Source organism: Aegilops tauschii, chromosome 6 (genome assembly GCF_002575655.3).
Source record: "Aegilops tauschii subsp. strangulata cultivar AL8/78 chromosome 6, Aet v6.0, whole genome shotgun sequence".
In the NCBI taxonomy this organism is placed as follows: Eukaryota; Viridiplantae; Streptophyta; class Magnoliopsida; order Poales; family Poaceae; genus Aegilops; species Aegilops tauschii.
This window is the reverse complement of record NC_053040.3, coordinates 331,141,100-331,162,472: the sequence shown is the minus strand read 5'-3', so window position 1 is coordinate 331,162,472 and position 21,373 is coordinate 331,141,100. Positions and strand designations below refer to the sequence as shown.

The 21,373-nt window shown below is 43.6% G+C and overlaps 1 protein-coding gene across 1 annotated transcript; it reads left to right on the top strand.

Moving 5' to 3' along the window:
- The first annotated feature begins 19,108 nt into the window (after window positions 1-19,108).
- LOC109754375 (putative protein phosphatase 2C 23) lies at window positions 19,109-20,224 on the top strand. Its single transcript, XM_020313283.3, has one exon. The coding sequence runs from the start codon at window positions 19,180-19,182 to the stop codon at window positions 20,119-20,121; it is 942 nt and encodes a 313-aa protein (XP_020168872.1). The 5' UTR covers window positions 19,109-19,179; the 3' UTR covers window positions 20,122-20,224.
- The last annotated feature ends 1,149 nt before the right edge of the window (window positions 20,225-21,373 follow it).

The following is a 21,373-nucleotide window of genomic DNA, read 5'->3' as shown; positions in this document are numbered from 1 at the left end:
TAATAAAGATAATCTAGTGCACTCACATCACTAGAAATTGGTTCATAATAATTGAATCTCTTAAAAAGATTAGCAAGTGGATGAGGATCCATAAACTTTTAGCAAGCGAAGATGCAAGCAAAAGGAAGGCACATGGTAACACAAGCAAACAAATGATCGAACGAAAGAAGGGCGAAGAGAAGACAAAGGTTTTTGAAAATCGTTTTAGAAGTGGGGGAGAGGAAAATGAGATGCGAATGGCAAATAATGTAATGCGAGGGAGAAGAGTTTATGATGGGTACTTGCTATGTCTTGACTTGAGCGTAGATCTCCCCGGCAACGGCGCCAGAAATGGCTAGTTGATAGGAGATCAAATCTTGACTTGACTTGGCGCAAATCTCCCCGGCAACGGTGCCAGAAATCCTTCTTGCTACCTCTTGAGCATGCGTTGGTTTTTCCTTGAAGAGGAAAGGGTGATGCAGCAGAGTAGCGTAAGTATTTCCCTTAGTTTTTGAGAACCAAGGTATCAATCAAGTAGGAGACTACACGCAAATCATCTAGTACCTGCACAAACAATCTAGAACCTTGCAACCAACGCGATAAAGGGGTTGTCAATCCCTTCACGGCCACTTGCAAAAGTGAGATTTGATAAAGATAATAAGATAAATATTTTTGGTATTTTTGTTGTATAGATTGCAAAATAAATAGATAGTAAACGAGAATTATAGATCGGAAACTTATATGATGTAAAGTAGACCCGGGGGCCATAGGTTTCACCAGTGGCTTCTCTCATGATAGCATATATTACGGTGGGTGAACAAATTACTGCCGAGCAATTGATAGAAAAGCGCATAGTTATGAGAATATCTAGGCATGATCATGAACATAGGCATCACGTCCATGTCAAGTAGACCAAAATGATTCTGCATCTACTACTATTACTCCACACATCGACCGCTATCCAGCATGCATCTAGAGTATTAAGTTCTAAAGAACGGAGTAGCGCATTAAGCAAGATGACATGATGTAGAGGGATAAACTAAAGCAATATGATATAAACCACATCTTTTTATCCTTGATGGCAACAATACAATACGTGTCGGTTCCCTTTCTGTCACTGGGATCGATCACCACAAGATTGAACCCATATCTAAGCACTTCTCCCATTGCAAGAAAGATCAATCTAGTAGGCCAAACTAAACCGATAATTCGAAGAGACTTGCAAAGATATCAAATCATGCATATATGAATTCAGAGAAGAATCAAATATTGTTCATAGATAATCTTGATTATAAACCCACAATTCATCGGATCTCGACGAACACACTGCAAAAAGTATTACATCTAATAAATCTCCAAGAACATCGAGCAGAATTTTGTATTCAGAACCAAAGAGAGAGAAGAAGCCATCTAGCTAATAACTATGGACCCAAAGTCTGTTGTAAACTACTCATACATCGTCGGAGAAGCTATGGTGTTGATGTAGAAGCCCTCCGTTATCGAACCCCCCTCCGGCAGATCACCGGAAAAGGCCCCAAGATGGGATCTCACGGGTACAGAAGGTTGCGGCGATGGAAAAGTGGTTTCATGGCTCCCCTGGATGTTTCATGGCATAAGAGTATATATAGGCGAAAGAAGTAGGTCGGTGGAGCTACGAGGGGCCCACGAGTGTGGGGGCGCGCCTACCCCCCTGGGCGCGACATCCTACCTCGTGGTCGCCTCGTTGCATCTCTGACTTCCACTCCAAGTCTCCTGGATTGCGTTTCTTCCAAGAAAGATCCTCGCGAAGCTTTCATTCCGTTTGGATTCAGTTTGATATTCCTTTTCTGCTAAACACTGAAATAGGCAAAAAAAATAGCAACTGCCACTAGGCCTCCGGTTAATAGGTTAGTCCCAAAAATAATATGAAAGAGCATATTAAAGCCCATTAAACATCCAAAACAAATAATATAATAGCATGGAACAATAAAAAATTATAGATACGTTGGAGACGTATCACTGACGAAACTCTTCCTCGGCCTCAGCTAGATCTAGAGTTCGAGGGACGTTACCGAGCTTAACGTGTGCAGATCGCAGAGGTGCCGTGCGTTCGGTACTTGATCGGTTGGATCGCGAAGTCGTTCGACTATATCAACCGCGTTACTAAACGCTTCCGCTTTCGGTCTATGAGGGTACGTGGACACACTCTCCCCGCTCGTTGCTATGCTTCTCCCAGATAGATCTTGCATGATCGTAGGCAAGTTTTTTGAAATACTATGTTCCCCAACAGTGGCATCCGAGCCAGGTCTATGCGTAGATGTTATATGCACGAGTAGAACACAAAGAGTTGTGGGCGATAATAGTCATACTGCTTACCAGCATGTCATACTTTGATTCGGCGGTATTGTTGGATGAAGCGGCCCAGACCGACATTACATGACCGCCTTCATGAGACTGGTTCTACCGCCGTGCTTCGCACACAGGTGGCTAGTGGGTGTCTGTTTCTCCAACTTTAGTTGAATCGAGTCTGACTACGCCCGGTCCTTGTTGAAGGTTAAAGATCACACTTGACGAAAAATCGTTGTGGTTTTGATGCGTAGGTAAGAACGGTTCTTGCTAAGCCCATAGCAGCCACGTAAAACTTGCAACAACAAAGTAGAGGATGTCTAACTTGTTTTTGCAGGGCTTGCTGTGATGTGATATGATCAAGACATGATGATATATAATTTGTTGTATGAGATGATCATGTTTTGGAACAGTTATCGGCAACTGGCAGGAGCCATATGGTTGTCGCTTTATTGTATGAAATGCAATCGCCATTTAATTGCTTTACTTTATCACTAGCTGGTAGCGATAGTCGTAGAAGCAATAATTGGCGAGACGACAACGATGCTTCGATGGAGACCATGGTGTCAAGCCGGTGACGATGGTGACCATGACGGTGCTTTGGAGATGGAGATCAAAGGCACAAGATGATGATGGCCATATCATATCACTTATTTGATTGCATGTGATGTTTATCTTTTTATGCATCTTATTTTTCTTAGTACGGTGGTAGCATTATAAGATGATCTCTCACTAAATTTCAAGGTACAAGTGTTCTCCCTGAGTATGCACCGTTGTGCTAGTTCATCGTGCCGAGACACCACGTGATGATCGGGTGTGATAAGCTCTACATTCACATACAACGGGTGCAAGCCAGTTTTGCACACGCAGAATACTCGGGTTAAACTTGACGAGCCTAGCATATGCAGATAGTGATGTTCACCGTTGAAAACTACTCCATCTCACGTGATGATCGGACATGGTTTAGTTGATATGGATCACGTGATCACTTAGATGATTAGAGGGATGTCTATCTAAGTGGGAGTTCTTAAGTAATATGATTAATTGAGCTTTAATTTATCATGAACTTATTACCTGATAGTATTTTGCATGTCTATGTTGTTGTAGATAAATGGCCCATGCTACTGTTCCGTTGAATTTTAATGGGTTCCTACAGAAAGCTAAGTTGAAAGATGATGGTAGCAACTACACGGACTGGGTCCATAAGTTGAGGGTTATCCTCATTGCTGCAAAGAAGAATTACGTCCTGGAAGCACCGCTAGGTGCAAGACCCGCTGCAGGAGCAACACCAGACGTTGTGAATGCCTGGCAGAGCAAAGCTGATGACTACTCGATAGTTCAGTGTGCCATGCTTTACGGCTTAGAACCGGGACTTCAACGACGTTTTGAACGTCATGGAGCATATGAGATGTTCCAGGAGTTGAAGTTAATATTTCAAGCAAATGCCCGAATTGAGAGATATGAAGCCTCCAATAAGTTCTACAGCTGCAAAATGGAGGAGAATAGTTATGTCAGTGAACATATACTCAGAATGTCTGGGTACCACAATCACTTGACTCAGCTGAGAGTTAATCTTCCGGTTGATAGTGCGATTGACAGAGTTCTTCAATCACTGCCACCAAGCTACAAAAGCTTTGTGATGAACTATAATATGCAAGGGATGGATAAGACAATTCCCGAGCTCTTCGCGATGCTAAAGGCTGCGGAGGTAGAAATCAAGAAGGAGCATCAAGTGTTGATGGTCAACAAGACCACTAGTTTCAAGAAAAAGGGCAAAGGGAAGAATGGGAACTTCAAGAAGAACGGCAAGCAAGTTTTTGCTCAAGTGAAGAAGCCCAAGTCTGGACCTAAGCCTGAGACTGAGTGCTTCTACTGCAAAGGGACTGGTCGCTGGAGGCGGAACTGCCCCAAGTATTTGGCGGATAAGAAGGATGGCAAAGTGAAAGGTATATTTGATATATATGTTATTGATCTGTACCTTACTAATGCTCATAGTAGCGCCTGGGTATTTGATACTGGTTCTGTTGCTCATATTTGCAACTCGAAACAGGGGCTACAGATTAAGCAAAGATTGGCTAAGGACGAGGTGATAATGCGCGTGCGAAATGGTTCCAAAGTCGATGTGATCGCCGTCGGCACGCTACCTCTACATCTACCTTCGGGATTAGTTTTAGACCTGAATAATTGTTATTTGATGCCAGCGTTAAGCATGAACATTATATCTGGATCTTGTTTGATGCGAGACGGTTATTTATTTAAATCAGAGAATAATGGTTGTTCTATTTATATGAGTAATATCTTTTATGGTCATGCACCCTTGATGAGTGGTCTATTTTTGTTGAATCTCGATAGTAGTGATACACATTCATAGTATTGAAGCCAAAAGATATAAGTTTAATAATGATAGTGCAACTTATTTGTGGCACTGCCGTTTAGGTCATATTGGTGTAAAGCGCATGAAGAAACTCCATGCCGATGGGCTTTTGGAATCACTTGATGCTTGCGAACCATGCCTCATGGGCAAGATGACTAAGACTCCGTTCTCCGGAACAATGGAGCGAGCAACAGACTTGTTGGAAATAATACATACTAATGTATGCTGTCCGAGTGTTGAGGCTCGCGGCGGGTATCGTTTTTTTCTTACCTTCACAGATGATTTGAGTAGATATGGATATATCTACTTGATGAAACATAAGTCTGAAACATTTGAAAAGTTCAAAGAATTTCAGAGTGAAGTGGAAAATTATCGTAACAAGAAAATAAAATTTCTACGATCTGATCACGGAGGTGAATATTTGAGTTACGAGTTTGGTCTTCATTTGAAACAATGCACAATAGTTTCGCAACTCACGCCACCCGGAACACCACAGTGTAATGGTGTGTCCGAACGTCGTAACCACACTTTATTAGATATGGTGCGATCTATGATATCTCTTACTGATTTACCGCTATCGTTTTGGGGTTATGCTTTGGAGACGGCTGCATTCACGTTAAATAGGGAACCATCTAAATCTGTTGAGACGACACCATATGAACTGTGGTTTGGCAAGAAATCCAAGTTGTCGTTTCTGAAAGCTTGGGGTTGCAATGCTTATGTGAAAAAGCTTCAACCTGATAAGCTCGAACACAAATCGGAGAAATGTGTCTTCATAGGATATCCAAAGGAGACTATTGGGTACACCTTCTATCACAGATCCGAAGGCAAGATTTTCATTGCTAAGAATGGATCCTTTCTAGAGAAGGAGTTTCTCTCGAAAGAAGTGAGGGGGAGGAAAGTAGAACTTGATGAGGTAATTGTACCTGCTCCCTTATTGGAAACTAGTTCATCACACAAATCAGTTCCAGTGATTCCTACACCAATTAGTGAGGAAGCTAATGATGATGATCATGAAACTTCTGATCAAGTTACTACCAAACCTCGTAGGTCAACCAGAGTAAGATCCACACCAGAGTGGTACGGTAATCCTGTTTTGGAAGTCATGTTACTTTACCATGACGAACCTACGAACTATGAGGAAGCGATGATGAGCCCAGATTCCGCGAAATGGCTTGAGGCCATGAAATCTGAGATGGGATCCATGTATGAGAACAAAGTGTGGACTTTGGTTGACTTGCCCGATGATCGGCAAGCCACAGAGAATAAATAGATCTTCAAGAAGAAGACTGACACTGACGGTAATGTTACTGTCTACAAAGCTTGACTTGTTGCGAAAGGTTTTCGACAAGTTCAAGGAGTTGACTACGATGAGACCTTCTCACCCGTAGCAATGCTTAAGGCCGTCCGAATCATGTTAGCAATTGCCACATTTTATGATTATGAAATTTGGCAAATGGATGTAGAAACTGCTTTCCTGAATGGATTTCTGGAAGAAGAGTTGTATATGATGCAACCAAAATGTTTTATCGATCCAAAGGATGCTAACAAAGTGTGCAAGCTCCAGCGATCAATTTATGGACTGGTGCAAGCATCTCGGAGTTGGAATAAACGTTTTTATAGTGTGATCAAAGCATATAGTTTTATACAGACTTTTGGAGAAGTCTGTATTTACAAGAAAGTGAGTGGGAGCTCTGTAGCATTTCTATTATTATATGTGGATGACATATTGTTGATTGGAAATGATATAGAATTTCTGGATAGCATAAAAGGATACTTGAATAAGAGTTTTTCAATGAAAAACCTCGGTGAAGCTGCTTTTATATTGGGCATCAAGATCTATAGAGATAGATCAAGACGCTTAATTGGACTTTCACAAAGCACATACCTTGATAAAGTATTGAAGAAGTCCAAAATGGATCAAGCAAAGAAAGGGTTCTTGCCTGTGTTACAAGGTGTGAAGTTGAGTCGGACTCAATGCCCGACCACTGCAGAAGATAAAGAGAAAAGGAAAGTCATTCCCTATGCTCCAGCCATAGGTTCTATCATGTATGCAATGCTGTGTACAAGACCTGATGTGTGCCTTGCTATTAGTTTAGCAGGGAGGTACCAAAGTAATACAGGAGTGGATCACTAGACAGCGGTCAAGAACATCCTGAAATACCTGAAAAGGACTAAGGATATGTTTCTCGTTTATGGAGGTGACAAAGAGCTCGTCGTAAATGGTTACGTCGATGCAAGCTTTGACACTGATCCGGATGACTCTAAGTCACAAACCGGGATACGTATTTATATTGAATGGAGGAGTTGTAAGTTGGCGCAGTTCCAAACAGAGCGTCGTGGTGGGATCTACCTGTGAAGCGGAGTACATAGCTGCTTCGGAAGCAGCAAATGAAGGAGTCTGGATGAAGTAGTTCATATCCGATCTAGGTGTCATACCTAGTGCATCGGGTCAAATGAAAATCTTTTGTGACAATACTGGTGCAATTGCCTTGGCAAAGGAATCCCGATTTCACAAGAGAACCAAGCACATCAAGAGACGCTTCAATTCCATCCATGATCAAGTCAAGGAAGGAGACATAGAGATTTGAAAGATACATACAGATCTGGATGTTGCAGACCCGTTGACTAAGTCTCTCTCACGAGCAAAACATGCTCAGCACCAAGACTCCATGGGTGTTAGAATCATTACTATGTAATCTAGATTATTGACTCTAGTGCAAGTGGGAGACTGAAGGAAATATGCCCTAGAGGCAATAATAAAGTTGTTATTTATATTTCCTTATATCATGATAAATGTTTATTATTCATGCTAGAATTGTATTAACCGGAAACTTAGTACATGTGTGAATACATAGACAAACAGAGTGTCCCTAGTATGCCTCTACAAGACTAGCTCGTTAATCAAACATGGTTAAGTTTCCTAGCCTTAGACATGTGTTGTCATTTGATGAACGAGATCACATCATTAGAGAATGATGTGATGGACAAGACCCATCCGTTAGCTTAGCACTATGATCGTTTAGTTTATTGCTATTGCTTTCTTCATGACTTATACATGTTCCTATGACTATGAGATTATGCAACTCCCGAATACCAGAGGAACACTTAGTGTGCTATCAAACGTCACAACGTAACTGGGTGATTATAAAGATGCTCTACAGGTGTCTCCGACGGTGTTTGTTGAGTTGGCATAGATCAAGATTAGGATTTGTCACTCCGATTGTCGGAGAGGTATCTCTGGGCCGTCTCGGTAATGCACATCACTATAAGCCTTGCAAGCAATGTGACTAATGAGTTAGTTGCGAGATGATACATTACGGAACGAGTAAAGAGACTTGCCGGTAACGAGATTGAACTAGGTATGAAGATACCGATGATCGAATCTCGGGCAAGTAGCATACCGATGACAAATGGAACAACATATGTTGTTATGCGGTTTGGCCGATAAAGATCTTCATAGAATATGTAGGAGCCAATATGAGCATCCTGATTACGCTATTGCTTATTGACCGGAGAGGTGTCTCGGTCATGTCTACATAGTTCTCGAACCCGTAGGGTCCGCACGCTTAACGTTCGATGACGATTCGTATTATGAGTTTATGTGATTTGATGTACCGAAGGTTGTTTGGAGTCCCGGATGAGATCACGGACATGACGAGGAGTCTCAAAATGGTCGAGACATAAAGATTGATATATTGGACCATGTTATTCGGACACGGAAGTGTTCCAGATAGTTTCGGATAAAACTGGAGTGCCGGAGGGGTTACCGGAACCCCCCGGGGAAGTAATGGGCCTTATTAGGCCTGAGGGGAGAGAGAGGGCAGCGGCCAGGAGGTGACGCCCCCCCAAGGGGAGTCTGAATAGGACTAGGGGAGGGGGGCGCGGCCCCTCTTTCCCTCTCCCTCTCCCTATCCTTCCTTCTTCTCCTACTTGGACTAGGAAAGGGGGGATCCGATTCCTACTTGGAGTAGGACTCCCCCCCTTGGGCGCGCCCTCTAGGGCCGGCCGGCCTCCTCCTCCCCTCCTTTATATACGGGGGAGGGGGCACCCCATAGACACACAAGTTGATCTTTAGCCGTGTGCGGTGCCCCCCTCCAAAGTTTTCCACCTCGGTCATATTGTCGTAGTGCTTAGGCGAAGCCCCGCGCCGGTAACTTCATCGTCACCGTCACCACGCCATCGTGCTGACAAAACTCTCCCTCGGCCTCAGCTGGATCTAGAGTTTGAGGGACGTCACCGAGCTGAACATGTGCAGATCATGGAGGTGTCGTGCGTTCGATACTTGATCGGTTGGATCGCGAAGACATTCGACTACATCAACCGCGTTATTAAACACTTCCGCTTTCGATCTACGATGGTACATGGACACACTCTCCCTGCTCGTTGTTATGCTTCTACTAGATAGATCTTGCGTGATCGTAGGCAAAAAATTTGAAATACTATGTTCCCCAACACCTGTGGTATCCCGATTGCCAATGATGTCTGGCTGTGGAGCTGAGCTTACCATAGTAATCTGGTGGTATTGGAAGTAATGAGTCGATTTGTTCGCAACCGAGAATACGTCATAGTTGAGCTTCTTTTAGTGAGGGTATCTTTGTTTTGAGTTGGACAAGACTCCGTTGAGACAGTATACATGCCATTGTACTTTTTGGGCCTTGACCTCTTCTTCTCTTTCAACAGTTATGACAACGCTGACCACTCGGGTGGTGGTTGCGATTTATAGGAGCATGGGCTCCAACTCCCTTGGAGGTGCAAGTACTGGCCGCATGGAAAGCAGCCGCTTCAGGTCATCAAAAGCCGACTGGACTTCCGTTGTCCACTTGAAATTATTAGATTTTTTCCATCCATCGGTAAAGACACAAGACCTTCTCACTAAGTTTGGATATAAAGCAACTGAGTACAACAAGGCACCCGATCAGTCTCTGACATCCCTTGGATACTTTCATTGGGACATATTGATGTTTGCATTGGTGTTCTACGGGTTTTCCTCCATCCCTTGTGCGGACTCAAGACAACCAAGTAATATTATTGTGGGTCACTCCGAACACGCACTTGTTCAAGTTTAGCTTGATCTTGTACATCCTCAAGTTAGTAAACATCTCAATGAGGTCATCCAGGAGATTGGATCCCCTAGCCGAGTTGACAACAATGTCGTCCATGTACGCCGGCTCACTCCTGCCAATCTGCAGATTTATAAGTGTTTGAGCTATTCACCGGTAAGTGGCACCGATTTTTTTCAGACCAAAGGCATGGTAATTTTAAAAAAACTAGATGATACCCCGCGCGTTGCTGCGGGACTTCTAACTTTCACTTTTTTGCAAAAACAGCTTGAAAGAAAAACATACAATACTTGAAAGGAAAGAAGCAAAGTTGACATCAGATAACGATTTGGTGGAACATTGATATTTCCATTTGAAATGTTGAATGAATACATGAATACATGATATGGACATAGACTTAACACTAACATGGCATAGTAATGTATTTCTGTCCTAGCTAGTGGTCGGCTTGTAACAGCATTGAGACAATTGAAGTTCATAAGTGGTATAGTTCAAAAGAGGCATTTAAGTTTACTTGTACTCCAATGTTAAATTTTGTATAATTAATCATGATTTCTTAAAGAATAAAGTAGAGCGATATGGAATTGGAGATTGTATTTTTGCTTTTGTCTCTTTGAGTTAAAAAACAAATGGCAAAAAAATCCGAAGAATTCACACATGTAAATATTTCAATACTATGTCCACAAACATATTGGAGCACTTCTGTTTGGTATTTAGCTCGGTCTTTTTTTTTGCAAGCCACAAACGAATGCATACTTAAAAGAACAAAAATATGGTTTCTTTTGCTTGAAAACACATCTCAGATGAGCAGCCACATGATATGATTTAAACTGCTGAAGGCATCAATATGTAGCTAAGCTATTTACCTCTTAAAATTCAAAAGCAAGTGTGATATGAAACCTACATAATTTGCCGATTTACTCTATAGAAAGCAACGATTGGATATCAGAATTGGTACACAATGGAATTTGATGTTTATTGTAAATTCAGTTAGCTGATCCAAGATTACGATGACAGGATTGGGGTAGCAGCCTAGTACTTCAGGTTTACAAATAGCTGAAAAACAATTGTCCACTATGTACTTGGCTGCGCTTGAGTAGAAAATGTAGGTGCACCTTGAAACTGAAATAAATAGTAAACTCAAAAAGTAGGAGGGATATACCAGCATGACACAATAGGAAAATGAGATCTTTGTGTTCACTTAGGTATGAATTTGCCGCTGAATCTGCATTGAATATTGCAACATCTGATTTTCCATGCAGTATTGGATTCCTCTGAAAAAAGATTCCATGTCTTAAAAAATGTAGAGAACTAATAAACCAATAAAAATAGTAAACCAAATCATGGATACATGAACGCTCTAACTCAGAATTCTATTGATCATGATCAGTTAGCCACCTCGTCAAAGTTACCAACACGCGTGCAGGCTTAAGCCACGATGATGAGGCAATAGGTGGTGCACGCAGGAGCGTTTTACCATTCACATGCTTATAGGAGAAAAATCTATGGGTTCAAAAGTAGGCACATATAAGGACATATATAATATGATGTACACTTACAGAGACACACCCGCACAAGGAATTTGGGTTGGCATACCATATGTTGATTAATACATCTTTGGGCAAGGCTGCATATGGGGACAAATGGTGGAGAGGAGAATTTCTAGCTTTTAATAATTAGCAACCTGTCTTACCGAACCTACTCAAAGGGCACATCACATAGCGAACTACAGATAAGCATATCTAGCAAGAAAAATTCCACCATGAAAATTATATCTAGAGAAAGAAAAAGCTTATAGATGAACCATCCTAATAACAGAGCAGGCAGGATCCATAGCATTCCATTCATAGTCAAGAACAGCACGAATAGTATGCAAAGCCTGGCAGGCGAGGCAGTTAAACTCTCTGCATAGGCATCGATGACTCCACGGTGGCAGCAACCTGACTTCGAATTTCAACGGCTGCGAACTATCACAATTGTACCTGCAGAGCTACCAATAAGAAAATCAGGTAAGGAAATAAGAGAATAATCAGATTGATTTTTCTAGGAACGCATGATCCAAATGAGATGGAACTTGCAATGTTTAGTAATTAGGAGAGGAAGAGGAAGTGGATTCAACTTGAGGAAGAATAGAAGATTGAAAATGAGGAGAAGAAGTGAAGAGAAATGACATGCGTGGAATAATTAAGAGATGGGAACGGGGTTGCTTATCACCACTAACTAAAGAGACGGGGCTGGCTTTCAACTGTTGCTCTATAGGTAGGGGGAAAGCTGACCTTTTTTTAAGGGAGAGAGGTTGAGCTTTGATCGGCTGTTGCGGTTCGTGTAGATGACAAAACTGCAATTGGAAAACACAAATTCAGTTGATGAGCGGATTGAGTTGATGTGCAATTAGCTCATCCTTTCGATCAGTTGGATTATACATCATCTTCTTCCAGTTTAATTTAATTGACATCTATGCATAATAACTAACAACATATACTGTAATAGAATTCAGATAGGTTGAATTACATAATATCACACTAACCTGTAGCCTCAAACGGGTGTTCGCCAACATACTTACTGATTTTTAGATATGAAATACTTTAAATACCTTAAAGCTAACAGATGGCGTCACTGTAGTCGTTGGCAGCAAATCCACCAGCAACAGAAAAGGGAAGAACTTCTCATGGCTGAATCAGCCGGGGTCGCACCCGCGGGAGGAGTTGTACTCTGGATGAGGATGGCGCGCAGTCGGGATGGGCAGCAGTCGCGTCCAGTCCATATGGCTGAGCCCGAGTCGCCACCGCACCATCTTTCCAAACCGGAAAGGAAGCCATACCCGGACCAGCTCCGGATGTCAACGCCAGTCAAATTCCAGTGGAACTGGCTCGAGCCACCGTGGCCAGAACAGAGACACCAAAGCGAGAGGAGGACCAGGGGATCGCAGAGGCATGCACCACATCGAGAACGGGAACACTGTCCGAGAGTTCATCAGAGAATCGCGTCGTGGGAAGAATCCCATCTATTACTCCTCCATTTATTTGGTGGAGAAGAAGAAACGACAGCGGTGTAGAAGATGGAGATATTTGATGGAAAATCAATCGACCAATGAGTTAATTAGGTCATTTATTTGGTGGAGAAGAAGAAACGACAGTGGTGTAGAAGATGGAAGTATTTGATGGAAAATCAATCGAACGATGAGTTAATTAGGTAGCGCTCGCGCTGGTTCGATTCGGTAGCTAGAGCAACCGAATGCGAAGGAGTGCGAACGCGACAGGATCTTGGGCGGGCGGTGCGCCGGAGTGTATAGAGAGGAAATTGGGGGTGATGGGTTGGGCTGGATGATGCAGCCTCTCTCGTGGGTCCTACCAGTGGTAACTGAAGCTAACGTGGCTGGCTTCTATTGCTGTGGGTCCCGCATGTAAGCCTCTAAAGAAACATTGATGTGGCAGTGCCGCTGATGTGGATAGGCTGCATGTCAAGAGAAATAAGATAATGGGGATGAGTTATTTAGGTATTATGGATACCTCGAATGGGGTTATGAACGCAATCATTATTTGATCCAACTCATTCATCTTAATATGATGATAGCCGAACTATCCATCGAGAAAGCACAACCTCTCGCAGTCAGCCTGGAGTCCAAAATTTGGTCTATACGAGGCAAAGGAAAATGATCCTGGGGCACACATGATTGACATCTTTGTAGTCAATGTATACGCGCCAAGTCCCTTTTTAGTACGTACAACAACTGGATTGGATACCCATTCCGAGTGCAAGATTTCCTTTATGGATCAAGTTGTCATAAGCTTCGCAATCCCCTCTCCAAGTACGGGCGCTTCGGATCAGAGAAACAACGAAGAATTTGCTTGACTAGCTTCGCCCCTTCAGTCATATTTAGTCGGTGCTTAGCCAGCTCTGTTGGAACTAGAACTAGAACTAGAGAAGTAGAGGAGGCTCCAAAACTTGTGTGTAGAAAAAGCACCAACTCCTCTAGTATATATAGATTTGAGGGGAGGAGGGGCTGCCAAGAGGAGGATAAGGATTTCCCTCCCCTTGCTCCGGCCAAGGGGGGAAGGACTTCCTTCCGCCTCTCCAATTCAGCCTCCCACTAAGGTAAAAGGTGGGGCCACCCCAATTGAGCCTATGTGGCCCAATTCTCCTTCCACCTCATGGCCTTTTTTAAGGCCCGTTGATATTTAATTCAATATAAAAGCCTCCTGAAAATTACTGGATTCTTTTATTATTAATTTAACATCTCCAAAAACGTTTGCCGCCTATATATTATTTATCGGTAATACCTGTATTGCCTGATAAACTCCAAAACCCTTACGGTGACCCCGGAACGCTCCCGGTTCCTCTCAATACTATTCTGAATATTAATTAAACAATTCCACACATATATTCTCATTACTATCGCCCTACTAACACTCAACAGATCATGATTACCTTAAGCTTGTGACCCTGTAGGTTCGGTAAACATAGGCATGAACAAAACCCCTTTTGTTTAATGACCGATAACGAAACCGTGGACGTCCATATCGATCCCTATGAGTACACGAATAATATTCGAGTGAACCTTTGGTTATCATGTGATGTTCCATTTTCTTCTGACACTTTACAAAGCCCGAGGTGAGATGTGTCGGTATCCTCTTGGGTCATACACATGCTCACTATACCGGTCTCCTTGTTGTCGGTATCGTTCTTCTTTCTCGTTCACGTGTTCCAGCATCCCTATGATGTAATCACCTGTGCCTGGCCAGACGATGATGGATGTCGTCACACTGCGAGGGCCCTAAGAATATATTTCCATCGTCGGAGGAGCAAATACCACTCTCGAGTTATCGAGTCCCCTATCAAACTTTCTGATGAACCTATAAGTTGTCATTATGGTGACCGTGTTACAGATGACGTTTGAGCAACACCAAAGCTCTTCGTACGATAAAAAGTGACTATGATACTCTCATGGTATAAGGAATTAAAACACATAATAACACTCTGTGTTATAATAATTGGCTGGTGACGATATCATCGCAAAGTATAACAAACAAGTTTGGGTTGATTCAATATGATCGTTCTTCTAACGTCATACTGATGAGTGATATTTTTACACTCATTTCACCTTTGTTTAAACCGAGATATTTCAATTAAAAAGAGATATTCGCTCTGATATTGGTACAAATGACTAATGAACGCAAAGGATTCCACAAATCCTCTCTCTGATGTGTTTCCACAGAAAATGGTCTAAAAGGGAAGAAATCACGTGAGGAAATGGAATGGAAAAATAATGGAGGAGGAAGGAATCATCAGGAGACGACACAAAAGACGGTGTTCCATACGGGCGCAAGCGCCCGTATGAGCGCCCATATGGCGTGGATTCCGAGCCAGATCATCCAACCCAACAACTTTCGTTAAAGGGACCCCGTTGAAATGTGAACAGAGAGACGAGCATGGAGCATAGAAGGTAGAACCTCTTCATCATCATCATCATCATCATCCGCAAACCCTAGCCGCCACCATCTCCATAGCCATCTCCACCACCACCACCATAGTGCTCATCCATCCCATTCTCGTGCATTGCACAAGGCATTCATTATAAAACATATTGCAATTTATCAATCTTAAGATGTGTTCTTCAATGTTTTCTTCACACAATCTGATCTCCATGTGTGAGTAGTTCAGTAAGGTATGGGTTGAGGCATAAGCCTTGCAACCTGAGGTGGATCCTATCCTTGGGGAGAAATGAGGTGTTGTCATTAAATGCCCAAAGCTCTTGTCTGATTTCTTTATCTTAATTATCGAGGTAACCCCGCGCAATGGATAGGGCCTGCGGTAGGACAACTGATTCTTGATGCAGGACTCGTGTCGGGCAAGATGTTATTTGGACACATCCCCCACTTCAATCCATAACAAGCACATCTCGACGGGTGACTTCCAGCGCAGAAACTAATATCATATTTGATCCCATCACAAATACAAGGTTGTAAGCATAAGACCTCATACTCGTACCTCTTTTTATTATAAGTGTTTGAATCACTATTTGCTTGCTGATCCAGTCAAAAGCTTGATTTGACACTTTGACAATAGCTTGCTAGAGACCATCACTTCAAGGGGGTCTTCCTCTCGTAGGTCCGATGACCCAGGGTCACCTCTGGGAAATAGATGTGGGATACTCTTTTCTGTTCTAATAGCGGATCAATAAAAAGGAGATATCACATACTCTCAATATTGTTTTAGAACTATCCTTACACTTAACAATATCCTAAGATCCGGAAAATGTGATCACTAACAATACTTGAGCCAGTCTTAGAAGAGAGACTAGGAATCTTATTTTTACCATTTATTGTTCTACACGTGCATATGAGTTTTCCACTGAATCAAATATTCCAGGATCATAGTAGTTATAGCGTAGAATATAACTATTAATTACGAACATGGAAATATAATAATACAATATTAATGCATCTAGGGCATACTTGCAACAAATCAATCGTCACATTGAGGTGTCTTTACTTATTTTTTTTGCATGGTCCGGACTTATGCGGGTGGTTTGAGGGTCGGCGTTGGAGATGCCCTTACTTCTTTTTTGCATGGTTATACATTTTTCATTTAAAGAATAAAGATCAAGTTACAAGGCACGTAAACACCGACCTTACGGAACTGAAAAGATAGGATAATCCTACGCAAAATACTAGCGTCTGTCCCTCTCCTTCGACACCACTGAAGCGGCCACCAAATGGAAAGGAGACAGATCACCTCTTCACCTGAGCTCGACGCAGCTCCATCGCTGATCTGCAGCTTTACGAACCTCCAAAGTAGTTTTTCAGAAGCAAAACCATTGTCGTTGAAAGAATTAGGCCGGGGCAACATTGTCCCCGGACACGCCATCGAGCTCCAGATCTGACACCCCCGCATGACGACGACGTTGGAGGAGGAAACTAGAACAGTCAGCCTCCAACCACAAACCCAGCACAAGATGCACCATCTTTCAGCGGTCACCTGCGTAAACAACTGTCTGCGCGTACTCCTGGACGACAAAATCTCTTTGCTCCACCATGACGTTGGAGACAACGCCGCATCAACAGGGATAGAGCAGAAGGAGAGACACACTTGATGGAGTCGCCAACACCATCTATGAACCCTAATGTCGTCGATTTGAAAGATCGGCACACACATGATGCCATCAACTCCGAGACGCAACCATGAAGGACACCGCCGGTGTGGGAGTGGAGCTGAGGCAGATTTATTCGTCTAGACGCCACTCCCGTCACCCCGACGACACACCACGACATACAAATCCAAACCCTAATTACAGATCAGAGGAACGGGGTCCCCCTCCCTCCTGCCGCCAGAACAGTAGCCGGAGGGAGAGGGGGCCAGCGCCGTGGCCGGTTGAGATCGGTGGAAGAAGATCGCCTCCCAAGTCGCCTGGCCCGTGGCGGCAGCTAGGTTATGAAAAAACTGATGCCCTTACTTCTTGCGATGTAATCTTTGTGAGCATGAGCCTTTGGCTGGGCCATACGTATCTGTTGGCCTACCTCATATGTAATCCCCTGGCATTTATATTAAAATGTATGAAACCAATATCTTACCAAATATGTGGAAGAATTGCTTCACCTCAGAATGAGTGAAACTGATGTCTTAAAAAAAAGTGAAACCGATATCTTCCAAAATATGTGAAACCGATTTCTTACAAAATATGCAAACTAGATTTGTAAGAAAGCGATGTCACTCATTCAAAAAAATTGATTTCACTAATTACAGTAAACCCGGTTTCGCTCAATTCAGAAAAACAATTTCATTCATTTTGAGTGAAATTAGTTTTTTGAAATTAGTGAAGCATATTTCATAATTTTGATTGATTTCACATATTCTACTTTCTGTTTTGTTTCATAAATATCAGATTCACACAACAGTTTCACAAACAGAGTGAAGTAAGTGGATTGAAACATTGCAATTTAAATATGTTGAAACGTGTCCATGATTGTTCTTGTTCTATTGATATTGCCGTCGGGAGTTCAAATATATAAAAAGTTTCAGAAGCAAAATTATATTTCCCAAAATATGAATGGTTTAAATGATCAAAGAGAAACTAAAAGGATGAATTTATTAGGTGGGAGAGGAGAGAGGGTGAACGTGTCATATCATGTACTTGAGTCAGAAAAAGAAAGAGATGAGACCATGCATGCATCTTATCTCTGCACATGATGGGACCTAGTGAACAAAAATACCAACACACAAACTCAGGAAAGAAACAAATGCAAACAATCTTCGCTCCTCCTCCTTCAAGAAAGAAAGCTAGGGTTTCTGCCTCTCGCTGGCGCCGCCGCAGGTCCGCCTCGTCTCTGCTGGCCCTAGGGCCATGGGGCGCGGTGGATCCTGCCAAGGGCCGGCGGGAGGGCTCTGTTTTAAGTCGTTTTTTCCTGTCTTGTTAGGGTTTGTGTCCTGCTCAGGATGACGAGACGGCGACGGCTCCCTGAAGATGGAATAAAGGTCTCCCCGCCTAGCCCCCTTTCCAGCGGTGCATCTAGCATCGTTGGTGGGCGTGTGGAGGTGTGTCTCCGGCGGATCTAGCTTTGATGGATTTGCTCGGATCTCGTCGTTGTTCGTCTACGTTCGTGTGTCTTCGGGTTGAATCCTTCCAACCTACGTTATTCTTCATCGGCGACGGTTGTTGTTCTGGTGCGCTGGTCCTATGGGGCCTTAGCACGATGACTTCCTGACTGTCTACTACAACAAGTTGTGCCCGATTTCGGCGATGGAGGGGTGATGACGGCGGTACGTCTTCGGCTCGCTTCAGTGCTTGTAGTCGTCACTAGGTGGTCTACGGATCTGGATGTATTTTTTATTTCTGGTGTTTGTTGTACTGCCATAATTGAAGATGAATAGATTGGAAGTTTTTCCGAAAAAAAAAAACCGAATGCAAACAAAGGTGGTACTGGGATTGGTGGCGTTATCTTACTGGCTGATGGGTTGCCAATAGGTAGCGTTATTTCCAGAAATGTCTTTGCGTGGGTGCATAGCCTAAGGGCGGCGGAGGACGAAGACGCCAGTGCTAGCGCGGTGGAGCACCTCCCAATTGGGAACGGGATGCATAATTAGTGGATCATTACGTTTTTAGGATATTGGATTACGTGGGCAGGGCTGTTTCTCTGCGTGGTTAACGGGCTGGTCCATTTGAACGGGAACTGAACTAGAGTAGTCCATGGGCCGCGCGATGCACAACGGATCGACTGAACATGACCAGGAAAACTGAACGAGATCGTTCGAGACAAACACGGACCTTGTGGACAGTCGAGACTCGAGTCCGACCCAACACAAGGCAATATAAGGCGAGTACAGAGTTGATATCACCTTAGGTGGGCAATGGGCAATGCATACGGCAGACGTTCTCCTCGATCTACTACTACAAATCATCCCCAACCCCAAGAGATCAAACCCTCAGCCAAGATCGCTGCCATGGAGACGTTGGAGCCGATCCAGAAAACCCTGGGCGAGATCGACAAACGGATCCCCGACGCCCTCCGCGCCGCGTTCGGCCTCGAGAAGCGAGCCTCGCGCTCCTCCGAGGACGCCATCGCCAGCTTCTTCGCGCTGTATCTAGAGCCGCCGCATCATCGGGAGCGCCGCGAGCTCGACGGCGAGGAGCCGCGGGCTCTGAGGATGAACTGGGCCTCATGCTACGCGCCGCGCCACAACGAGGACGCGCACTTCGGGCACGACGAGGCCGGCGTCGTCGGCGTGGCGGACGGCGTCGGCGGGTACCGCAAGAAAGGCGTGGACGCCGGCGCGTTCTCGCGCGGGCTCATGACGAGCGCCTTCCTGCAGGTGCTGGCGACCGAGCCCGGCACGCCCGTCTGCCCGTACACGCTGCTGGAGCGGGCGTACGAGGAGACGGTGGCCTCGGCCGCGGACGGGGGGTCCACGGCGGTCATCCTCTCGCTCGCCGGCACGGCTCTCAAGTGGGCGTTCATCGGCGACAGCGCGTTCGCCGTGTTCCGAGACGGCAGGCTCGTGCACCGTTCGCAGCGGCAGCAGAGGCGTTTCAACTGCCCGTTCCAGCTCAATGCAACCGGAAAAGGGGAGCGCGTGAACAAAGCCGACGTCGGGCAGATGGCGGTGAGACACGGGGACGTCGTGGTGCTCGGGACCGACGGGCTGTTCGACAACATGTTCGACGCGGAGCTGGAGGTGGTCGTGCGGATGGGCATGGCGCTGGGCTTCTCGCCCAAGAACATGGCGGACGTGGTCGCGGGCATCGCTTACGAGATGTCGACGAGCAAAACCAGAGACTCGCCGTACAGCGCCGACAGCCGGAGGCTACAAGGAGACCACCGCCGCGGTGGGAAGCCAGACGATATTACTGTCGTCGTCGCCTTCATTGTCTCTCTGTACTCTTGATCCGCATTTGTTTTTCTGCTTCTTCTTCGGTGCGTTGTGAGTCTTGGGCTTTGGGCACAAGAACTGTCATCCATGGACAAGTAAAGGAGTTTCCAACTAGAAATCAGGTCTTTGGGAAAACGGAACATGTGTATACGTTGCTCCTCAATCGATCATAGAGGGCTTGGAATCTATGACTTGTAGCCATTCAGTAGAGCTCTTCGAGTCAGGTGGCTATTGCCTTCTGGCAGGCTATGGAACTATCATCCATGGCCACTTGATTTGGACTGAAACGCCATGGATGTGTTTGATAGGCTGCATCCCCCAACAAGCCGTACCTGAGAATCTGGGGCAGGTGCAGAATATGAAATTATGAAATCTGTATATATTTCTTTTTATGGGAAACGAGAGTACTAAATATGAAATCAATATTTTACTATTTATTATTATTTTTGCGTACGAGATCCATATCTATATCTATACCTACTATTAAAGGGAATAGGTATTCTTGATTTGGTCATAATATTGTTTGTCCCGTGGTATTTTTTTTCTTTTACGGTGGGACCTACCTAACACTCCAACCAGTTGACCTACCGAGCTTTACTGGTTATAAAGCAGTGAAAAATACTAAGAACCAATCACCAGCGCAGATACGAATATTTTTTAAATTACGATATCAACTATTTTTGAAAGAAAAATACCAGAATTTTTTGCGAAGCGCAAACACTTTACAAATTTGTAAACATATTTTTTAAAAATGAAACATTTTTTAAACATGAACATTTTCTTAAAATCTTGAACACTTTTTTCAAACAGAAACATTTTTTAATTCCAAAACAAAATGTGGAAACGCAAACATTTTTTGAAACTTGCGACCAAAATTGGTAAAACAAAAAAATTTGAAACTCCAAAAAAGAAATTGCAACATGAACATTTTTTAAAAAATTGACCAATTTGTGGATAGGGGAACATTTTTTTAAAATTCCAATAATAATTCTGAAAAGTTGTGAAAATTTAGAACAAAAGCATTCCAAACAATTTTTGAAAAACCCAAACAAAATTTGAAAACACGTTTTTAAACAATTTTGGAAATGGTAACATTATTTGAAACTCCTGAAAATGAAAACATGAACATTTTTAAGATTTGTGAACAATCTCTGAAAACGGAAACATTTTCTGAAATTCTGAACATTTTTTAAAAGTTGTGAAAAAATAGAACAAAACCATTCCGAACAACTTTGAAAGACACGAACATTTTTTGAAAATCCAAAAT